The 22,779-nt window shown below is 36.1% G+C and overlaps 1 protein-coding gene across 1 annotated transcript in view; it reads right to left on the bottom strand.

Annotated features, from left to right (window-relative positions):
• Positions 1 to 6,921: 6,921 nt before the first annotated feature.
• The window catches only part of LOC576502 (S phase cyclin A-associated protein in the endoplasmic reticulum), a 64,842-nt gene continuing 48,984 nt past the window's right edge, over positions 6,922 to 22,779 (bottom strand). The window contains exon 31 of the mRNA XM_030976422.1: positions 6,922 to 7,320. Within this exon, the coding sequence (XP_030832282.1) occupies positions 7,223 to 7,320 (98 nt within the window). The 3' untranslated portion in view covers positions 6,922 to 7,222. The remainder of the gene's footprint in view (positions 7,321 to 22,779) is intronic.

Genomic DNA, 22,779 nt, shown 5'->3' with positions numbered 1-22,779 from the left:
AATTTCATAGACTACAAGGTGTTCAATAAAAACATGGTTTATAATTCGTAAAGAGTACTTAATCCAGGGTTATATTTTGTCTACTGATGTGTCATCACTTCTGTCAATGAATCATGCACCACCATATTTGGGGACTTTCTTATGCCCACAACTTACGACATGACAAAAAGCAAATTCTAAAAATAATTTTTAAGTAAGAATGTTTCGCCATCCATTCTTTGGCAACTTAATAACATGCTTGAATTTAAGCGTGAAACAATAAGTCAGTCATGCTTTTATAGATTTTATTTTCTTTGCTCATTCTGCTTACCTTCTTTTCTTTTAGCACCATGCTTATTTTTATACAGATCTTTTGTACTTTTGTGAGTATGATATTCTTTTTCGGTGAGTATGATCTTCTTTTTCGACCTCGTTCTTATTGTAAAAAATAACAATTAATTTTGTATGACTGCGAAGATTTTAAACCATGTAAAATCAAATCAAATCAAATAAAAAATTAATGTAAAAGTGTCCCATACCTTAGCATGGTTCGTGTCACTCTACTTTGTAGAGTGACACTCTACTTTGTTAAAATCTAAATAGATCATTGATAATAATCAGAGTATATTGTCATCGATTTGAAATTGCTCATTGAAATTTATCATTCTTACTACGGCTTTGTTTCATTATTCACTCTTACTCTTTACTCACTTTCTGTTATATGTTGCTATGTATTGATGTTTTCCATGATGTTTATATTGTTCAAGTAGTTTGTTTCTTCATATATGTTCATTTATGTACAGGGCCCCCTGGAAAACAGTACTTTGATTACTGACTGGGCTACCCTGTTAAAATAAAACGGAATAAATAAATAAAAATAAATAAATAGAGCTTTCTGATGAATTCATCACATTTCTAACAATCCTTTTAAAAGATATTCTCCGGTTTTGTGTTTATTTATTTGGAAGGGGGGGGGGGGGTGGTACAAAAAAAGTATTTGTAGTGGACGAACATTACCTGAAGCGCGCGCATCGGAGTGTAACGTAATGCGCATGATCGAACACGTACCGCTCGTAAGGACGCCGGTGATTGCTTGCAGTGTGGGTAAAACAAATTGGACAGTACTTTTCAGCCAACATTTTACACACTTTAGAGGGGTTTGGAGTCATTCATTCCTTTCGGAGTCTAATTAATTTGGATAATTACGAAATCAATGCAGAGATCAGGGACGAATGATATACCATGTACATCAAACGTGATCGAAAAGAAACTTATTTCTAGAGGAAATACAATATGGTATATTTCTTGAGAGTATCTGTTATTTGTTAGGATTTTGCTTGATTGTACCTATAACTACCACTACCACCATCAACAACAACACAACAAAAAACAAAGCAAAACACAACAACTAAATAACAACAAAACAATCCCCTCAAAAAATAGTAACAAATAATACTTTTAAAAAGAAAAACAAACGTAAATAAACGTCATTGCAATATTATGTTGGAACAAAGCTTAAAACTCATTCAAAAAAAACAAACAAAACACGCCAACCAGCATACCTCTATAAAACAAAAAACATGGAATTATCGACTTCCAAATTTATATTCAAGGGTTCGAGACAGATGGATGGGGCTTCTGGTAGGGTATCGGGTAAGGCGTTGCGATTATCCGCAACCGCTGCTACCTTAATCCGCAATCCCTCACTGTTGACCCTCTGGGATTAAAGATAGGTGAACCGAGGGGGTCAGTGTTAAATCCCTACTCTATATATGGATGTACATGATATTCGCGAATAATTCAAGTTCAAAGAGTTTGTCACTGATAGCGTGGATGCAAGATTTTCCATAATTATGATATAAAAACGTTGCACAATTCTACCAAAGGTAAACGATGACCTGTGAATATCAGCAGGCGCGATGGCTGAGTGGTAGAGCAGTGGTCTCGTTACTGGGAGGTCCCGGGTTCAAAACCAATTCGATGCGCTATTGTCCTTTAGTAAGACATTAGTCCTCATTACCAACTCCCTCGAAGATGACTTAAAGCGGGCCCCTAGTTGCTTACTTACAGGCATATACATGCTTTCTTAGCAGCCAGGTAAAACAATCATTAAACATAACAAATCAATAATTCATGCTTTATCTGGATTAAAGATTTCACGGAGGAAATAATGTGCAGAGAATACAGTAAGGAGGTGCCACGGAAGCGTGGTCTAGCTCTACCAGTGGCGCCATGGATGGGTGTGGTGCAGTTCTTTAAGTGAAGCCATGAATGTGTGATGCAGTTCTTGATGTGGCGCCACGGATGGCCGTAGTCTAGTTCTACCAGTGGCGCCACGGATGGCCGTAGTCTAGCTCTAAGTGGTGCCACGGATCTGTGATGAAGTTCTACTAGTTGCGCCACGGATGGGTGTGGTGCAGTTCTACTAGTGGCGCTACGGATGGGTGTGGTCTCATTCTACCAGTGGCGCTTTTAGTGGCGCCATGGATGCTTGATCCAGTTCTGCAAGTGGCGCCGATTAAACTTAGTCTAATAATATTCTATCGGGGACGCCATGGACGCTTAACCTACTACCGCAAGTGGCGAAAGTGACGTTTGAGAAATGCCAAGCATGTGTTGTCCACTTCTACAAGTGGCCCCATCGATGAGTGTTATCTGGTTCATGAAAGAGAATGGTCTAGTTCTGCCACTGATACAAATGACACGAGTCAGTGTGTTTGGTCCAGTTCCGCTAGAGACGTGTTGACTAGTAATGCGCCACGCATTCATATGGGTCAGTAAAACGAAATAGTGGCGTCAAGAAAATGTTTTATTCAATATCGCAATTATTGTGCAGATATATGTATATAAATTGAGAATGTGATGAAGAAATAAATTATTAAAAAAAATATTTAAAAGGTTAAAACAAAACTATGATTTGAAAAAAAATGTGTACCTAGGGATTTGCAGCTTCAATTATATCTCATATAAATGTTTATATTATAATTATATTGTTTCGTCTATTCGGCAAACCTGCATTGAGAATGTTGAATTTTTACTTTAAGAAATAAAATCGCTATGGTGGTTTTATCTTATGTTTTCCATGAATATGTCTACATATATAAAGGTCGACAAGTCACTTGAATTTCTTGGTCAAACAGCAGTAACAACTCATCAACACAATCACAGTGCTTCCTTTGTTCTTTACCGCTCTCCAACTATCTAATAACATGAGTTATCAATATTGACAAAGTCATCACCAATACCCACCTAATAAAGATTCATCTCCATAATATCATCACAATTATCATTATCACCTCTAACATTTCTTACCACTGGGTATCACTGCCCCTTCGTCACTGCTACTTTTATCACTGATCACATCCACTATCACTCATGATGCACACACAAAGAAGGAAAGATTGCACACACTTTAGATGAGAAGTGAATTTTATATTCATACTCAAAACTTCGGAATAAGTTACAGTGAAAAAAAAGAGATCACATCATTTCACAAACTGGAAACATAAATAAAATTGCATAGCGCTCTATTGATACAGAAAGTAACAATGTACATAGTCCATAAACAACAACCTGTAATTGCCAATGAACAATATTAGGAGGTTAAAAGACAACAATGGATAAACATGGCACATCAAAGCACAAGCAAAAAAAAAAGATTTATAGTGTATATTAGAAGATGAATATAAGATGCCAAGAGCTTGCTTTAGGTTTCGTTGTATGTCCAAATCATATTTTCTTATCAAAGCTTTAGCATTAAGTGAACAGTAGGTTATCAAAATTATTTATTAATTACTATTTTAATTAACAAATATATTTAATAAGTAGGAGACTCATCATGACCTCTTTACTAGGGTATATATCAATTATTTTCAATGGATAACACCAGATTATTAGCAATTTTGAAATACACCTACCCTCAGTACTTTACCACAATTACATGAAGAAAAAAGACACCACAATGTATCATTATATCAAATACGTCTTAATTTACAAGTTGAATATAGCAGAATTACGGAACTTTGGCACGATCTGTCCAAGAAAAAAACAATGTCACTTGAGAGCTAAAAGGGCATTAATTCTTCATAGATTACTCCAAGTTCATGTCCTTCTTGCTCTCAGAAGATCATATGAAAAATGTCAGCAACAAAAAAAGTTTGGTCAGCAGTTTTTATACTTGAATGACTTGTCTGGTCATTGTAATGTCTATTACAACTTCCCTTGGAATGTACTCATTACAATCTTAATTTTCATACCAATGTTTAAACCCTTTAATTGTCCAGATCAAAGGAGACATGAAAATATAGGGGTAGATATTTCTAGGAGCCAACTATGATTATTGTCCTTGAGCTATATGTGACACACACAGTGCAAATCAGGCATAATTCCATTCTCTTCTCAGATCATGGTTGTACAATACATGCTCCTACAAGAATTGCTCCACAGTCATTGTCATACACTAACTGAACTCTGAACTTCAACCTTTTAATAAACAATATACCTAACCTTAACCCTACACCTAACATAAAGCCCAATTGCAACCCCAACCCTTAACCTATACTTTTGACAATGTAACCCCTGGAACAAATGTCGGATCACCAGCTGATCATGAAAAACACCCATGTGTCTTTCACATCAAATATGCATCAGAATAAACAGTACCCTTATGCCTCTAAAATGAGAGGGACACTAAGATCCTTCTTGCTCTGAAGTTACAGTAAATCCAAATACCTTTTTATACAAAGATATATATATATTTACATGCACGGACATAACAAAGAGTATATGCAATTTTAGGCACAAGTATTCAGAGCTTTTCAATTGACGAGAAAATATTGTACACCTGAATAACATTATTTTTTTTACTTTTTACATATCTGCACGCCCCTTTTTACAAGTTTGATCAGTCATTGACAGCGAGAAAAAGGCAGGGTTTCACTCTAAGGTGGCCTAGTCAAAATATTTCTTTACTTTTACCTTGAATTCTGTTTGTTACAATATTAAAGATTACAACAAAATAAATCTCTACATCTGTTTGAGAAATAATGGAGCATTTGAATTACACAGCACTGAACGTATCTGAAAGAAATCATTCAAATCTAGAGAAGCAATTGTTGTTAATTAACAATTCAGTAAATAACAATCTAAAAGGGCAACATATCTCTATATTTTGACAAACTTGGAAGTCATGTCTTCATATTTTAAACAATTATCACACAACACATCTTCTTACAATTATTTGCTTATAAAGTTCTTCACAAACATCAATACTGGTTTTAGTTCACACACACATGTAAAGTCACACCAATGAAAAAAAATGCAGATCGTAACAAGTTTACACATTAATGAATGCAGATTGTCACAAGTTTACACATTAGAAACACTTGTTGCTATTTTTGTTTTTAAATTTACGATACTGGATCTGCATTGCATGTACATATAGAAAGTTGACAAAGAAGGCGTGATCGCTCTGTTTATTTTTGCATCTTTTTGGATGAAAAATAAAGAGAACATATTAATGCAATGAACAGTGTTTCTTAGTTTGATTGAAATCAACATAGGAAAAAAAAATGAATCATAGCACAGAAATAAAAACAACTTCAGCTGAAAGAAAATAAATACAGAATATTACAGTCAACACTAGAATGTAATGAGCACATACATATTTTGAAGAAAAATAAAGAAATATCTTTGAACATGCTTATGATATAGTAGAGCCATTGAATTACAAAATATTCATTCAAAAATGTAAGTACAATGAAAGTGTTATGTTGGTCAACATAAATATGTAAAACTTCTTAGAAATATTGTTATGAACTTAAACAACAATAAAACACATGAATATCTAGAATGGGCTACCACTTAAATATTTATCATAACACAAAAAGTCGATGATTTTCTGATGTTTATAACTAGTGGTGATATTGTCTATAACAAAATCATACCGCACCTATTTTCAATAGTTTAAACACATTCAGCCAAAAACAAAAGATTCCATTACTACTGGTTTCTAAATTACTAATCTTTATACTTGCTGGTAAACATAATGTCCTTATGTTGGTGCTTAAAGCCCCACTGTCCTACTTGCTTCCTCTGTATTATTATAGAAAACTTCCCAATCGGTGCCTGTTGGTCCCCCATGATCCTCTTTTTCTTATGTTAGTTGGGAGCTGAGTTAATGAGAGAATAATAATAATAATAATAATAATAATAATAATAATAATAATAATAATAATAATAATAATAATAATAATAATATGTCTTGTTTACCCAAGGTAGCCTCATCAGATAGCCACCTGTCAGTGACCTCACTGTGTGGTCTAATCCCTTCTGGCCCAGTAGTATTGACGGTCTTTAAAACAAAAATCAAACTAATCTAGGAATCTCCAGACAATAAATCTTTTGTTTGCTGTATGACTCCAGTATGTACTCATTTTCAACTATTTGTTTTGTATTTCAAATATGAACTGATTCTAGAAGACTTCTAACACAATAGAAAAATAGCACACATAAAGACCATTATATTTCATGTCACTTCCAGCTGTTTGTCCTAGTATTTAACATTATCTTTGTGAGAATATGATATAAAAGACAATATGTAAAAAAAAAATCAACAACAAAAACAGCCAGATGTGAAAAAACATTATATTGACAATGATTGACTCCTTTCAAAGTACTTATCGTTAATCTGGCTTCAGCTAAACTTCTATTTCATAGTTCACAGCATTAAATGAATTGTCTTTAAAGCAGTCAGATACAACCATCTAATATTAAGGCCATGGGATATAACTGCAAATAAAACAATTCCTAGGATAAGGAAACATGTGCTATTTCAGGGGTTTGAACCCTCATTCCAATTGAAAAAAAAAATAGATTTCAACTCACTCTTCCAAATTTATGGAGGAAATAAGATCTAATTGTTTCAGATTGTAATGAAGATTGTTTTTAAAGTGTTGTTACCAAGGAGAAGTGTACATTTTGAATAATCATGGTTGACAGGTGACACCGTTACTGTCCCCTGGACACAGACATTGAGAGGAGATTATCACCAATATGCTAATTCAGATCATAGATGGGGTTTTATAAAAAAAAAGCTCCCATGCAGTTATGAAAAATATGATTACTAACGAAGCTCACTCATAGTATTCAACATTTTGTTTTCCTTAAAACTACTTTATCGACCTCATTTCTAACGAGTAGTTATTGTAGCCTCAGCTCTGTGTCGAAGATGATGCTTTGAACATTAAGACTTGAAGAACTGCAAGGCAGCTTGTGTACTGTTGTCGGGGAAACGAAACTCAAGGTTGAACTTGGATGTCCCTTCCTTCTCTCTCTCTTTATCTGGAGAGGGGGGGGGGGGGAAATACAGAAGAGCATGGTAAATTTTAGGTCACAGCTGAAAAAGTTTATCAATATAATATCAGAACGAACTATCAATCACTTTAAAATTTAGTCAGTGAAAATGAATGTGAGCTAGCTGAAAAGATGATCAGTTAAAAGTTCAAAACTCCTTTTTTTGTTTCTGGTGCATCCAAAACGGGTTGACGAATGAAGAATTACCCTGTTTGATTGATGGCAAATGGAACACTTTGACAGTACAATTACACATAGATGAATTGTATGCACAAAGTGTTTCTTAATCCATTCTGGATAAAAAGAGCAAATAGTCACATAATCCCAACTCCCGCCAACTTTGCACTTTCAATATCAACCGTTATTAGATTTCCTATCTGATATAGATCTGTCACAGATCCTCAACTAGTGTGATTGGTTTCTAGGTGTACTGAAGATTATCTTAATCCATAGCATTGCGATTATTCAAATATGAAGATATAATTGGCAATCACAAAGTAAATATGAAATTACAAAATAATGACAAATACTGCCTTTGGTACATATCCAGTAAGTCAACTTTCCTTCTAAATTTCTTTCATATGACATGCACATTTTTAATTAGACAAATGAGCAATGAACGTTCGACAATTTTTTCAGAATAAACTTGATGCTCTCATTAGTGATTTGCTTGATAGTGTGAGAAAAAGAAGACAAACAAAACTGGATCAGGCATGGAAATGAGCTCTTTGTGAAAGTAACAAGAACTTCATAATGCAATTATTAACAAGAAAGATATTAAAAATTTGGTTAGAGAAATCAAGTCTACAAAAAAAGCAACATATTTCTTCAAATTCCTAACCTCACAAAACACCCTTGTAATGGGCACTTTGGGTACCGGTAAGCAATAAAATCAAAATGTGTTATAAGCCAGTGACGGTAGTGACCCATCACATATTTCAAAGAAATGCAAAATTATTGTAATTAAGATTAATCAAATTAATCAAATAAGATTAAAAGGACAAAATTAGAAATGCAATTTAAGCACTAGAAACTTTCAAGAACAGTGATTAACAACCATTTATTTACAATTGCTTCCCCCTTTCACCTACAGTCCATGCTCAAATAATGTAAGATTACAAAAAAAAGAAAGAGCTTTCAAGTGTCATCATCAAATCTTAGATGTACAGGTCCAGATTGATTTATTGCTATATATAGAAAATTAAAAAAAACATTACAAAAGATGAACAGCAAGCTGATTTCAAAAGAATTCAGACAGAATGATTTTTTCCCCTCAAATTACACACACTTCATCAAAATAAGAATGTGTGTAATGTAGAAATGCTTATACGCACTAGTAATATATATATGAAGAAAAAAAAACAGATGAACAACAAAAAGCAAAAGAAGTGCAATTGTCCAAAGAGAGAGTCTAGAATAGAATCCCAGTTTACTTAAGAACCAAAATTGATTTTCTACAGCTATGTGCAAAAAAGATTGAGTCTATCAAAATGCATTTGGTATGATAAATAAAGCTGGGTATGAATAAATTGAAGTAAAAGTATAAGACAAGAAATAAACCCACTTGTTGATTGTACATCCCCATCAAGCCATTCTACAACTTCAAACTATACCCTCCCTTCCAATAAAGCCTAAGTGCATTTTTATTTCACTCTTGTATGATTTGACAAGCAGGGCTGTCGCTCCAAAAGGGCAGTCACGGACGGAGGCTCTGATTTATGCCCAGTGTCACGCTAGAATTGCATCAAGGATAAAAGACACATAGCATCTTCTAATGGATTACTTGAGCAGTCTATCTGCATACTAAACAGGAGGTTCTACATTGAGTAATCAACATGCCCCCACAATAATATACTCAGAAAGGGGGAATATATATAGATACAGGTAGACAGATAGGGAGTGAAAGAGAGAGAGAGAGAGAGAGAGAGAGAGAGAGAGAGAGGGGGGGGGAGATAAGGGGAGAGAGATTGCATATTTTCAATTGATCTGTGCACTTAACCTGGAATAGAAACACATCATACATGCAGTTGAAATTCACCTAATTTGACGTACACCTGTCCATATTTATTGTTTGTCTTTCCAGAAAATCAAAATTTTAAATACAAACAAATCTCAATTTAGCTACATTTTGAACCATTGCTCCAGAAGTTATCAATTTTACAGCCCTTCAGCATCATAAGTAAAAACAAACCATCTACCAAGCGTAAATATTTAATTCTCAAAAAGAATTAAACGCTGATAATACCAAATAACAACAACAACCAGTTGGCAAAAAGCTGTTTCATGTGCTCATTTCTACCTGGCATTGGCTGACAATGGTCAATTTCTACAACTAAAAGATCACAAAACAAAACAAAACAAAAATGGCATGTTGGCCCTTTGTTTGCAGACAATTCATCCCTCTTGGCACTTTATGCATCAAAACTACATGCTTGTTCATGATAGGAATATGCATACCACCAATCCTCTGACTGGCCTGGCTAGCATATCCATGACTGAATCAACCTCAATCTGTGCACATGGTCATAACAAAAGAATTGCAATGGGCAAACTGTTTGAAAATTTATTCAGCAAAGACGATGCAAAGAGATTATACCCTACAAAACCGCTACAGACCTATAGCGACTTGAAAAGAGGACAAAGTGATGGGATATGAGAAGCAAAAAAAAAGTTAGTGCAGCAACACCGAGAGTCCCAGTGGGACCAGCCACGAATGGACGATGGGGGAAACCGGGCACCGCCAATCGGTGAAAGTGATAGGGAAGGGCAAGAACATCTTTGTTTGTTCGGCGATGCTGTTCTATTCAGTCGAGGGGGGGCACTTTGATCAAATAGGAATTAAATTCTGGGCAAACAGGCTATGCGGATTGGCTGGCTGGGGGCACCTGCCAATGCCCATACACGATTTCACACATTATTTCTCCATCTCTCTCTCAGATCTGCCTCTTTCCTTCTTTAGTTTTCTATCTTAATTAGTCTTTCAGTATGCTCACACCTCATCCTATATATATTATGCAATTAATTTTACACAAAGTTTTAATTCCAGAAATTCCTCATCTGGATGATTTTTTCTCCTTGATAAAAAAAAGCAATGGTTTATTTAGTTTAAATTTGTACCTCAATATTTATTATCAACAGCAATACTATTAAAAAGCAACGCCTTTACCTTACCATGGAAAACATTTGATGTAATGATAAAGAGAAAGATAGAGAAAGAAGAGGTGTGGGGAAGTTGACAAAAGTGAGATAGGGATGAAATAAGAGAAAGTAAGAGATAAAAATAAACAGAAAGAGAAAGCGAGAGAGGGGAAAAAAAAGAAGGGAGCAACAGAGAAATGGAATAAGAGAGAGAGAGAGAAACAGAAAGAGGTTAAAAAATATGAATATTGTATGCACATGTAGAGCCTGATGCCTGAAGAAGACAAATCCCAGATAATAGAATCTCCTATCCCAGTTTGTGGAGATCATTTATCACCTACTTTTAGCGGTGCAGGACGTCTGGCAGGGATTGGGTTACTTGGATCCTGGCAGGATTGGCACTCATCAAGTGAGATTTGTAGGGTGATGATGACCAAAACGATGCAAACCCATCGGTGTCAAACACTGATTCATTGTGCTACTTCACATTACACGCTTGACAGCTCCGTCTCGGTGTAGGAGCACGGTTAGGTCTGGGAGAGGGAGTGTGGCACAAGTGTCTTGTCTTTCAATTACAAACTACAAATACAGGCTTGAGAGAGAAATGGTTTTTCCTGCAAGTTGGTATCCAGGTCTACACTACAGGTTTCATAGACTCTAATATCTAACATCAATCCATACCGTATATACAAATGTACAATTAACATTTATTTGTCTAATTATTCATTTTTTTTCTTTCTATTTCTTTTTCTCTATTTGCCTTTCATTTCGATATTTGTTTATTTCCTTCTTTCCCTCCTTTTTTTCTGATTTCTTTTGCTTTCTCTTTCTTTCTCTCTTGTCTTTGTTTCCTTTTTTTCTTATTATAGTCTCTTTCTCTTTCCTTTTAGTTTATATATCTCTCTCTCTCTCTATTTTATCTTTCTTTCTAACTCTCTGTCCCATTTTTTTCTCTCTATAATCTCTTGTATATCTTCATCAACTTAGTTCCACTCTGTTTCCTTGTAGGGGCGTATCCTAATACTATCACACATACACATACACTAGGTACCACACTAGTTCCAAAAGGACTTTGTGAATTTCCTAAATCTAATGCCCTTGTGTCTCTCAACTAATGACTTTTGAAAGTTCAAGTGTAATATATCAGCAAGGAAGCCCAAACACAATCAACCTTACAAGGGTAACAGTTGGATAGCGGGTAGCTACCGACCGAGTAGCCATATTTGCTCTGGACTCATTCAGCCCCTACGACTCCAAGTGGGTACCTGCCAAGACTCCAAAGTACACTAATTGAGCCATAATGCACATAACATTTGGTCGTTTCCTACTGGTAGGAAAGATCAAGGTCGGTGCTAAGAGAACTTGGATTTGAAATATGTCAGAACTAATTAAACATTGTCATGAAAACTTCACGACTGTCACCACACTTGCACATCCTAATAATCTTATGATATGACCGCACTTTCAACAACAAAACATAATAATATGGTAGCCAGAACAAGCTTGAATAGAAAACCAAAGCAGGGTTACTTGTAAATCCAATTTGTGCTCGTAGTAGAGCAAAAATAGGGAGCATTGCAAAAACTGATGCTGATCTTGATTGAAAATATGTGTTCATTTTGTTTTTATTAAGCATGTGGTACCGGTAATTACTATAATTACTTTTCATATTCATTCAATCTTTCAACTTGGTGCCCATGATCAAAAAGTGAGATACAGGTATTACTGGCAGGTTGTATTTGCTTTGGAAACCGTGCACCACTGGTTTTTGAAATACAATCAATGCTGGAAAAAAGAGGTTTGTTGAAATACCAGCTCATGGTAGCATATGGCTAGAGCTAACATTCACTGCCGGAATCGTGGTAGCAGAGTATTGGAGAGTGTTGCATGCATGCTTCTGTGCATCTAAAGATGAAGTTTGCTTAGTGTACAAGTTAGGGTTGGTTGGGTTAATTAATTAAAGACACTTGGTAGATTTGTGCTGACATTGTTAAGAAAATCAGTCAATATCATATACAAGCAATACAGCCAGAAAAAATGGAAAAGAAGACTACTTTGGAAAGTCTTTTTCAATAATTTGTAAAATATTTAAAAACTTGTTGTAAATAGTACATGTACATTGTGCATTGTGTACCAGATGTTCTTACAAGAACAAGAAATGGAAATCTGTAGACTATTATCAAATTTGTTCTATCCTCTTTCTCTCTTCTCTCTTACTTCAGTCCATTGTTTCTCCATTGCTTGTTATGAAACTTTCCTATTTTCAAGTATAAACCTATTGTGTTGGCACAATTAGAGCAAATTACAGAAGAAAAATCTTCCAAGACTTAGCAATAGTTATCAAAACAAATTCACAATACAAGGCAATGAATATAATGATGGACATATCTCGAATGTACTCTGTATGAACATCATTTTCTCATTGAGTGAATTGAAAATATACCACATAGAAAAATAAGAATAAAGGTGGTGGTCCAGGTCTTCTTTCTCTTCCCTTCTCCTTTTCCCTCTTCCATTCTCTCTTTTCATGCTTTCTCTTTTTTACTATTCTTTCATCAATCGATTGGGGGCACACGTTCCCATGCCCCCCCCCCCCCCCCCATGGTTAATTTTTCACTCCCTTTCCAGGTAAATTGAAATCAGAGATATAGTAAGCTAAAAACCTGGTGATTCCTTGATCTACTGACGAATCATTAACAACCCTTCAATACCCTCACCAAACCTAAACTTGTAAAACCGAGAAAAAGATACAAACGACTCCAGCAAACAAGGACTCAAATACTGAGAAAGGATGAGTGAAAAATCTAGAGTGTGCGAAAATGGGAGAGCGTGGAGAAAACCGCACTCATTTAACGGTGGAGAGGTGCGTTTCATCTCTCTCACTTCTCAACAGCTAATTCAACATGGTAACATGGTGAGGATGGTGAGGATGAGGGAGAGAGAGTGCAAGAAAGAATGGTGTGGTGGTAGTCTCTCTTGAAAAGCTTTTTGCATTGTTTACTGGAACCAGTTTGGCCACTTGACTGGCAAATTGCAGATGGTGTTTGCATCGCTCTCTAACACACATTCTTTTTAGGTAAACTAAAGTATTACTGATAAGGGTATGACAGGATAAGTGGAGGCTTCACACTAATGCAACTTTCAAATTGATTTCTCATCCGTTTGATGCTTTGATGTAACATGCCAACATGAACACATTCCAATGTTCACCAGTGAATTTTATCTACACAACATTCTATTTAAATCTCCAGAAATGACACGTCTACATTTCATTCATCCATCCATTCATTTCATTTATTCATTCGTGCACATTCCCTTCAGATAGTTCTTGAGAGAAATGATTTGAGAAAATACATGTATTTGAAACCATAATTGTAAGAGACTGCTTTAGCTCAAACTAAGAGAAAAGTAATTTAAAGTGGGGTTGGTCTACAAGACTATACGTTATGTCATGCAATGACAAAAAAATCAAACATAAATGATATGATTCCTTTATATTCAATAAAGAGTTTATATTTGTGTTTTCCAACAATAATTTTTGATAATTTTATGGACCATTGGAATAAACAGGATTAAAATTTGATTATAATTGTGCAAAAAGAACTGTGTTAAAATTGACGAGTATATCTTCCTTAAAGCTTAAGGGTAGTGTAAGATCTCTTCAGACGTATGTCTCCTCTCCCTATCCCCATCTTCTTCTTCCAATCCAGATGTCAACCATCATCTTCACCCTCCACCACCACTTCCTCTAACCCCCTTCTGTGGTGCATCTCTCCCCCCTCACAACCCCCTCTCCTCCACCACTCCTCCACCACAGTCACAGCACTCCAACTCTCATCATCTCATAAATGACAACTTTCTGTGGTTTCTCCCTCCTCACTCCAAACGATGCTGAGTGAGGTGCCGGCCGGCGACGCATCTCTGCGGTAAGGAGGATGCCGCGAGGAGAGCGGGCTGGGGCATCTTCTGAGATCCCGTGGAGGACTGACTAAAAGGGATACAGGCTTGTCAAGTGCCTTCTATGTTGGGTCAATACACCCTCAATGACATGCATAAGCACATGTGCTTTTAGGATAGACGGTCAATATGAGTGCAAAGGATGGCTGTCGAAAGGCAGAAAAAGAAACACAAAAGCAGGGAAAGCTATCCACAAACACATTGCCTTTTGAAGTAAATAAGAGTAAAACTTGGAAAGAAACTAAGATTTAAATAAAGAAAAAATGTGGGGAGAATGAATCATGAAGGATTTATGCATTAAGGATTAATTACATTGAATAGCTTTTTGTTCTTAAATGTATGATTTGTTGCTATCTACTTCTGATTTACCAGATGCTATTTCATCAATTTCATCAATTTCATCAAGTTTTCAATTTGCATTGCTATCTGAGGAAAAGACAACACAGCTTGATCTTGGGTAGATGTGGAAACACTAAGACTCCCATTCACCATAATACTGTAGTTCTGTTCTTTTCAATCCCCCCCCCCCCCCATTTTTATCTTTTCTTACTTAACACAATCTTTTTTTAAATGAGGGCAGAATATGATAACTTACATATTTTCATTTTGAATACTGGTAGCCCATTTCTGTATCATGACAGATTGATTTGAACATCCTAAAATTAAATCACACCTTGAAAGCATTTAGACGTCATATTGAAATGCTGTCTGGTATTTTTTCAGACATATCATGTCAAGGGTTTAAATAGCGGATTCTCACCTGGCTGTTATTGCATTACTTGTAATCCTATACGCAAAGCGGACTGCTTTCAGGTGTGTGCTTGTTTGTGGTGCTAACTCTGTTACAGTTAAGTGGTTTATAGTACACTGCCCTCTAGCCCCCATATCGTATGATATCAGGATTAGGTATGGATAGAACTAGATCAGGGACCCATTTCACAAAGCCTTTTTTCAATGACAAATGACAAAATCAGTGACAAATCTGCTGATAACCAATCAGAAGCAAGGATTTCAGTAGCTTATAACAAAAACTGTCATTTGTCACTGATGACAAGTTTTGTGAAACGCCCTCCAGATGGGTCACTTACTGGGCTTACTGAGCAAGAAGGGGATGGCTATTAACCCTCATCATACCAAAAGCATGAAATATCATAACTATTACACACTTTCTGTATGCATCTGGTATTGACACGGTTAATGCACAATGTATTGCATTCAAGTGGAATCAAGATTTCAATTATCTATGAGAGAGAGAGAAAGGGAGAGAAAGGGAAGGAAGGGAGAGAGAGAGAGAGAGGGGGGGGGGGGGGAGGAGAGAGAGAGAGATAGAGAAATAGAGAGAGAGAGAGAGAGAGAGTGAGAGAATGAGAGAATGAGAGAGGTAGAGAGAGAGAGAGAGTAGATGAGCTGCACTATTTCTTACAAGTGTTCTTATCAAGTAATGAAAAGGTTTTATCTATGCTTGCAAAATATTGTGAATTCTAAACAATATTTATATAATGTTTCGGTTTTGTCTCCATATCTCACATAACTGAATAGTTATATACAACAATTTGCGGTATTATTTTCTTTACATTTCATTAAGACAGGTTCTCAGGTTCTCAGATGAATGGCAAAAGCTTGAGAAGAAATATTCCTATACGGTAACGATGATTATACTTTGTACATATCCACAAAGCTTACATGCACATCGTAGCATTTAGATGTGAGCAGTACATATACAAATATTATCACAATCAACCATATTCTCCCTGTTCCTTCCTGTACAGTGTACGAAGGGAAACAGAGCGTTAAGAAATAGGGAAGGATTGGACGCATTTAGGCTTAATAAATGTCTCGTCCTGTCGCGAGCTGTAACAGGATTACACCAGCAGTGCGCCCGCCCGCTGAGCTTGGGGTTCTTAAAATGGGATTACCACCATCACTCTCAAGACCTCAACCATGAACAATGCTCTCATCTTGCTTCAAGATGAAGAAAGGGAATGTGTGATGGGAGGGAGTGATTAGAGGCTATGTTGAGAGCTGGTAAGATTTCTGGATGAAAAGTTTTGTGCTGCAGTGTGATGGCCTTAGAGGTACCTGACAAGGCTACAAGATAAATGGCATATCCTTACACTTTCACAGGAAAATATTGTATTTAATTTCTTGTTCAAAATATCTTAGGGGAGCAAACAGGATGTTTAATTTCCTTGTAACATTTTTTTTTAAACATTAGAAACTCAAGGAGAAAAAATATGACAGACAGAGAAATAGAAGGAAAAAAGGGAGAGAGAAAGAGAAAGAAAGAGAAGGGGAGAGAAAGAGAGCACAGGAAAGGGAGGAAGGGGGAGAGATAAAGAAAAGAGTAACAGCAGGTACAGCAAAAATGCTTAATGAATATCAAATGTGATATTTAGTATTCTATCATTTTGAATAACTGGTGAAAGGAAACAGATTGTGGTTTCTAGTTTTCCCCACAGAGGCAGGGGAAAGATTACATATTACAAGCGACGAACAATACATCATAAATCCTCCTGGCAAGGCTTGACTGTAAAAGGAATGAAAGGATACAACACAAAAGCATTATGAACATTTCATCAACACGCAGAACTACAAAACAAGAGGATATTCAGAAGTACTACAAACAAATCCCCTAGCTAGCGTAAATCAATCAAATCATACACTCACACAGACAGGATACAAAAAGACCAGCCACATCAAAAACAAACCCCCTAAAAAGTGAAAAGAGAGAAAGATTACTACAGTGGCAAAAATGCGAGCTTCGACAAAATTTGCAAGATAATGTGGCATAAATCCGAGGGACAATGGAACGGTAGTTGGAATCAAATCACAAATCCGAGCAGCAGAAATAATGAGAGGAGGAGAGGAAGGGAAAGACCAAAACCTCGCTCGGCAAGCGTAGCTTTGACTATGAAGCTCATTCAGAATTGAGTGGTCAATCCTGCAAACAATAGACTTGTATTTGGATATGTGTATTTTTGACAGTGATCTGGCTTGATTGGATTGCACAGCTTGCTATTCTTAGGCTACTGATTTCTCTGGCACCCATGTTTGCAGTTATTATTCCCCTATTTCTGATTGATTGGCATTGTGTATCTGATTTTCAGCAAATCAAGGAAACAACTTGAATGGTCTTTGGCTAAAAAGTGCAGCACCCCATTGTCACAATGTGTATCTCTATACAAGGCCATGTAATGTATCAATCTACAATTGCATTATGTAGATGTTATTATGCTTCTAATCTTAACAAACTGAGGGAGCTTTGCCCAAATAGAGATCGCGGTAAGCCCTTAGCATGATGTAATCTATAAATGAAGAGTAACTAAATAATACATTGGTGGGTCTTTTGTGAATGCCCTACTTCACAGGGATAATTTAAGATAGCTATATTCTGTCCCCGACCACACTCATAAAAATCAGAACACGTGAGATTGTGTTGAGTCAATAACATGAATAATAAATGAATAGTTGTTGTAAGTAAATATAAAATGATTAAAAACAACCATTAAATTGTATAATATCAAATTTTTTCAAGTAAGATGAATCTATTGAAGAACAAGATATAGCGTTTAAAGAAGGAAAATACTGAAAAATGACATTCATGGCATCTGTCCTTCAATATCCCAGGCAAAAAGTCCCTGTTACTCATCTCTGGGAATGACTACTATGACTTGCTGCAGGCAGGGTATAGCAATGCTCCCGATGTTTGGCAGAAAACGATGAAAAGGGAGGCTCCATTCAAATGAAATTCCAGTCTTATATACATAGGTTCTGCCTGACCTATTCTCTTATGAATAGATACGATGAATCACGCACAGGGAAAGACGAGAGAGCAAAGAAACAAGATAAAAAGAGACACAGGGAGGAGAGGGGGAAAAGAAGCCACTCAAAAACAAATATCTGCTTTTGAAATCTGCTTTTCAAGCAAGCCTCCCCAACAAGCATGTGTACTTGCACGGAGAGAAATCAATTTTTGGAAGGCTATTCACGCTCCACTTGAGTCGGCGCTTGCCGTCGTTTGCAAGCAGCCGCTTCTCGGCTTCTGCTGGACCTGCTCCCATGGGGGACCTTATAACGGTCCCATCGGCCTCCTTCAGATGTAATCTGAACGGCCAAAGCTAACAACGCTCTTCCCACCGACAAGCTCATCTTCCCATTTACACGCCAGAGACAGAGACAGGGAGAAAGAGAGAGAGAGAGAGAGAGAGAGTGATGGGAGGTGGGGAAAAGGAAAGCAGCACTGGTTGGTCCATCATAAATGAACTGGTGAACAGCATCCGTAATGAAACATCCCCCCATCACGTTAAAGAGCGAATATCATCATCATACACACATTTACATTTTCACCCCACCCCCCCCCCTCCCCTCCTCATTCTTCATCTCATCCAGGTTTACGAGAAGATGGGGTGATGCAGCCATGATTGGCAGTGCGGATTTCCTTGTTAGTACCTGATACACGAGACCAGGCGGAGCTGCCACTCCACATTCTACAAGCACCCTCTGATAGCAACCTTGCACTGCCATCACCAGGCATCAAGCTCTGCCCATCTCTCTCCTCCCTCGCACCCCAGCCAGTCTGTTGGTTGGTGCAACCTCAACGATCATCCAAAACTTAGATAAGATGCTCTACGAGTGATGTTTTGCCAAGATTTACGAGATAGCAAATCTGCCTCTTCAGTTTCGTCTCCTCATCAGCGCGTGAAAGAGGAGTTCTTCTTCTCTCTCTCTCTCTCTCTCTCTCTCTCTCTTTCTCTTTCTCTCCCGCACTAATTTAAACATGGCGGGCGAGGTCATCTGCACCCACCCCCCATCTGCACTCCTCTGGCAGACAAAAGAAGCAGAGATCATTTTGGAAGATACATTCACATCTTGTTCTGATAGTCAAAGCACCACTTTATCACTTAATATACAAACATCTTGCGCTGAAACACAGGATTAACTTTCTTGTGTTTAAAGATGATGAGTGATAGATAAAAATGTATGTTTCCTGATATGAAATAAACATAGGCAAACAATGCACAGCAGATGTGGACTTTACAAGACAGTGCATTATCAGATCTACTTTTTCATTGTACATTTGCATGTTACTCTATCTACCTTTCCTTCTTACCCTTTTTTACAGCGCATAGAGACATTGTGATATGCGCTATATAAGTACGGTATATTATTATTATGACAAAATCACTTTCCATTATTATAGTTTATAATTCAATAGGGAACAAGCTTGTGATAGTTCTAGAAGCCCATGGGAAATGAAGTCATTTTAAAGAACATCTCAAATTTACCAAGAACTCTAATATTTTTATATATCGGTAATTATAATGATGGCATTATTCATGCACATAGAAAGGTTCTGTTTTGTTGAATGAAACAACCATGTATGATAAAAACACAGCACAAAAACAAAGTTGACACATCTCCTGTATATTTCATCTGGCAACCTAAAATGTTGGTTCTATTTATTTTTACTCTACATATCTCTACGTGAAAATTACGCCAAAATCTTTCAATCTCTTGGAACTTGTAATTTAATAAACTCAAAAAGCCACTATTTGCATGTTAACACCTTCAGCAAAAAACTTGCTTTAAGTTGGGGTAAAACGTTAGTTGTACCAAAACTAACAGGGCTCAATGTACATTAAAAAGGGTTTTGCCGCAGGAGCACGACTGTTATTTTACGTTATCTAAGAAGTACACAAATCTCCATATAAGGTTCTGTATTGTAGATTCAATCAATCAAATTAACTTGACAGGCATTGTGTAATAACTGATTCTTTACCATAGAAATTTAACACACTGGTCAATTTTCAATTAGCTGTTTAGTTGCAAATGATAATTGTCTACATTGTTTACTTTGAGGATTTATCCATTAACCTAATGGAAATGTCTCATAAAAGAACTGCCCTTTCAATTTTCTGCCACCAATAATAATTTTGATAGTATATTCAAACTGCAAATATGAGAAGCACACCTAATTGATGGCAATTTACAGAGGTTGTGTAATGCCAAGACAAATGTGGAACCTTTTATTGGGATATTCCAGTAAGACAAAGTACAAACAACGGACATAATGCATTTGTCTTTTTGACCTAATGAATAACACATTAAGCTCATGTGAGCAAATGGATGTCTAATATCATTGACAAACATAATTTGCTGCAAACTGCAGATGCATAAATTGAATAAATCAACTTTGAAAGAGGGTTAAAGGAAAATAACGTTTTCCACTTCTCAATTAAAAGGAGACAGTAATTAAGCATTAGAAAAAAAGATTCTAAATTATTATTTTTAGGAGAAAAGGATTGGAAGATAGTGATTACACATAGTGATTTTGGATAATCCTAAAAAGAAAAATGCTGTTTCAAATAAGAAATGTGAGATTGAAGCACTATATAACTTTTTTAAAAAGGCAATCTTCTGCATGTAAATTATTTGTTGATTGACTTGGATTGGTTAGATAAAGTCAAATGTCTGTTTACTAAAACTTACTTCATGTAATACAATTGTAGTGAAAAAGAAAAATGTTGATTTTACCAACTATGGTATAAAATATATCTGGTACATAAGAAATAACTGCAAGTCTTTGAAAGCATTTAATAATATCAGGAACTGCTACTGGTCACCGTGTAATAGACACTTAATAAATTATCATCAAATTCCCATTTTCCTCTTGCTTCACCAGTAGACAAAACCTTTGAGACTAGGCTGGTGGTGAACAAGACGACTGGAGAGAAACTACACATATCATCTTGTCAGCTTCTCGCATTCTCTGTGTTTCCAGGAATGACTAAGCAGCGCTCGCTAATGGGATAATGTGTGTACATTTCAATAATTCACCCTTCCTCCTCCGGACCCCACTCTAAATGCATCCATTTCCCGCCCAGGGATGGAGGGGTTGCCAGGCAACGTGGAAGCTTACTCAGTTCCTTCTCAAACAAGGTCTTTTTGTCTTTTTCAAATTTTTTTTCTTCCTTTCCTCCCCGAGAGAGAGAGAAAAATGTCAGAGGATTGTTGTCTTATTGTACTTTGAACAGCATCAAGAGCAACTGGTTCAATGCTTCCCATCTCCTGTCTCAAGGCCTACTGTTCAATACTATCAAGAATGTCAGTGGTTTTGTCTCGGATTCCAAGAATTTAGGAGCAGAAAGGAGAGAGTCTTCTCCAGGTCTCTTCACCATATTTTATCTAGCAAATATATTTTACTCTACCAACATGAATGTTCCCCTTCTACTCAATATTGGATATTGTTTTTCAGTGTGCAAACTTATGTCATATGCCATTTTTATGAGCTTAACCAAGAATCAATTAAAAATATATAAATGGAGGCTTCTCTTTTATAATTTTTTAATATGAAATATATTCTCTGTTGAGGCTGATTACATGTCTCATGATAATGAAGGTTTTTAAAAGCCCTTGTTTTTCAAACAAACAAATATAGTTCAATTTCCTCACAACTTTGTGCTATTCATTTCCTCAAAGATATTCAACTTCTAACAACAACATTGTAAGATTAAACATAATTATTTTATGTCTAATATATTGAAAATTGTAAAGAGTTTCATCTAAAATTGTAGCTCCTTGCTTACTAAGCCGCATACAATACAAAACAATATAACACAATATATCATATTCATAAAAGGAATCTATAACTTGCAGTGATCGAGTCATTTCAATTTTCGAATGAGGTCAAAAGTAATTCAGTAATGGATTTATAGCTTATTAATCTGATTTGTTTTTTGTTTTTAAACCTGAAGTCATTAAAAGTGGATGGATTCCAAAATAAAGCCTCACTACTTCTGATTGTTTCCTGCCAAATAACAATCTTCCATGCATGGCTACCTACTGGAGTTCCAACAATGGAAAAACAAAGCCCTAACAATAAAAGGACCAAGCGTATACCAGTATCTTGAATCAGCTAATTTAATTATACGGAGGAATTCATGGATATTTGATGATCACCTTTCCATTATGCTCAGCTTTGATCATTGCTGTTGGAATCAATTTTAACCTAATGAATAAGGTAGTCAGCCTTTGATGTATACAGAGACATTTCTGACAGACACAACCATTCTGTTTGTGATGAAAATCAAGCTTTAACACTGCCCCAGCATTGATGAGAATTTACTAAACAAGCTACACATTTCTACTAATACAATCATTTCCCCCCTTATTTTTAAAGGAGTAAGGGGGCGGGGGTTCTTTGCTGAAAGCTTGCATATCAGAAAAAACACAATTAAAAATAAATCTATTACTGATTGATTCCCATATATGATATTTATCATCATTACAAAAATCTTACTTTCTCACTATTTAGAGTGGAAGTGCTTTCAGAAGAAACCATGACGATAACTA

The sequence above is a fragment of the Strongylocentrotus purpuratus genome, unplaced genomic scaffold, assembly GCF_000002235.5.
Source record: "Strongylocentrotus purpuratus isolate Spur 01 unplaced genomic scaffold, Spur_5.0 spur5_scaffold_9, whole genome shotgun sequence".
NCBI lineage: Eukaryota > Metazoa > Echinodermata > Echinoidea > Camarodonta > Strongylocentrotidae > Strongylocentrotus > Strongylocentrotus purpuratus.
This window is presented reverse-complemented; position numbering and strand designations above follow the sequence as displayed.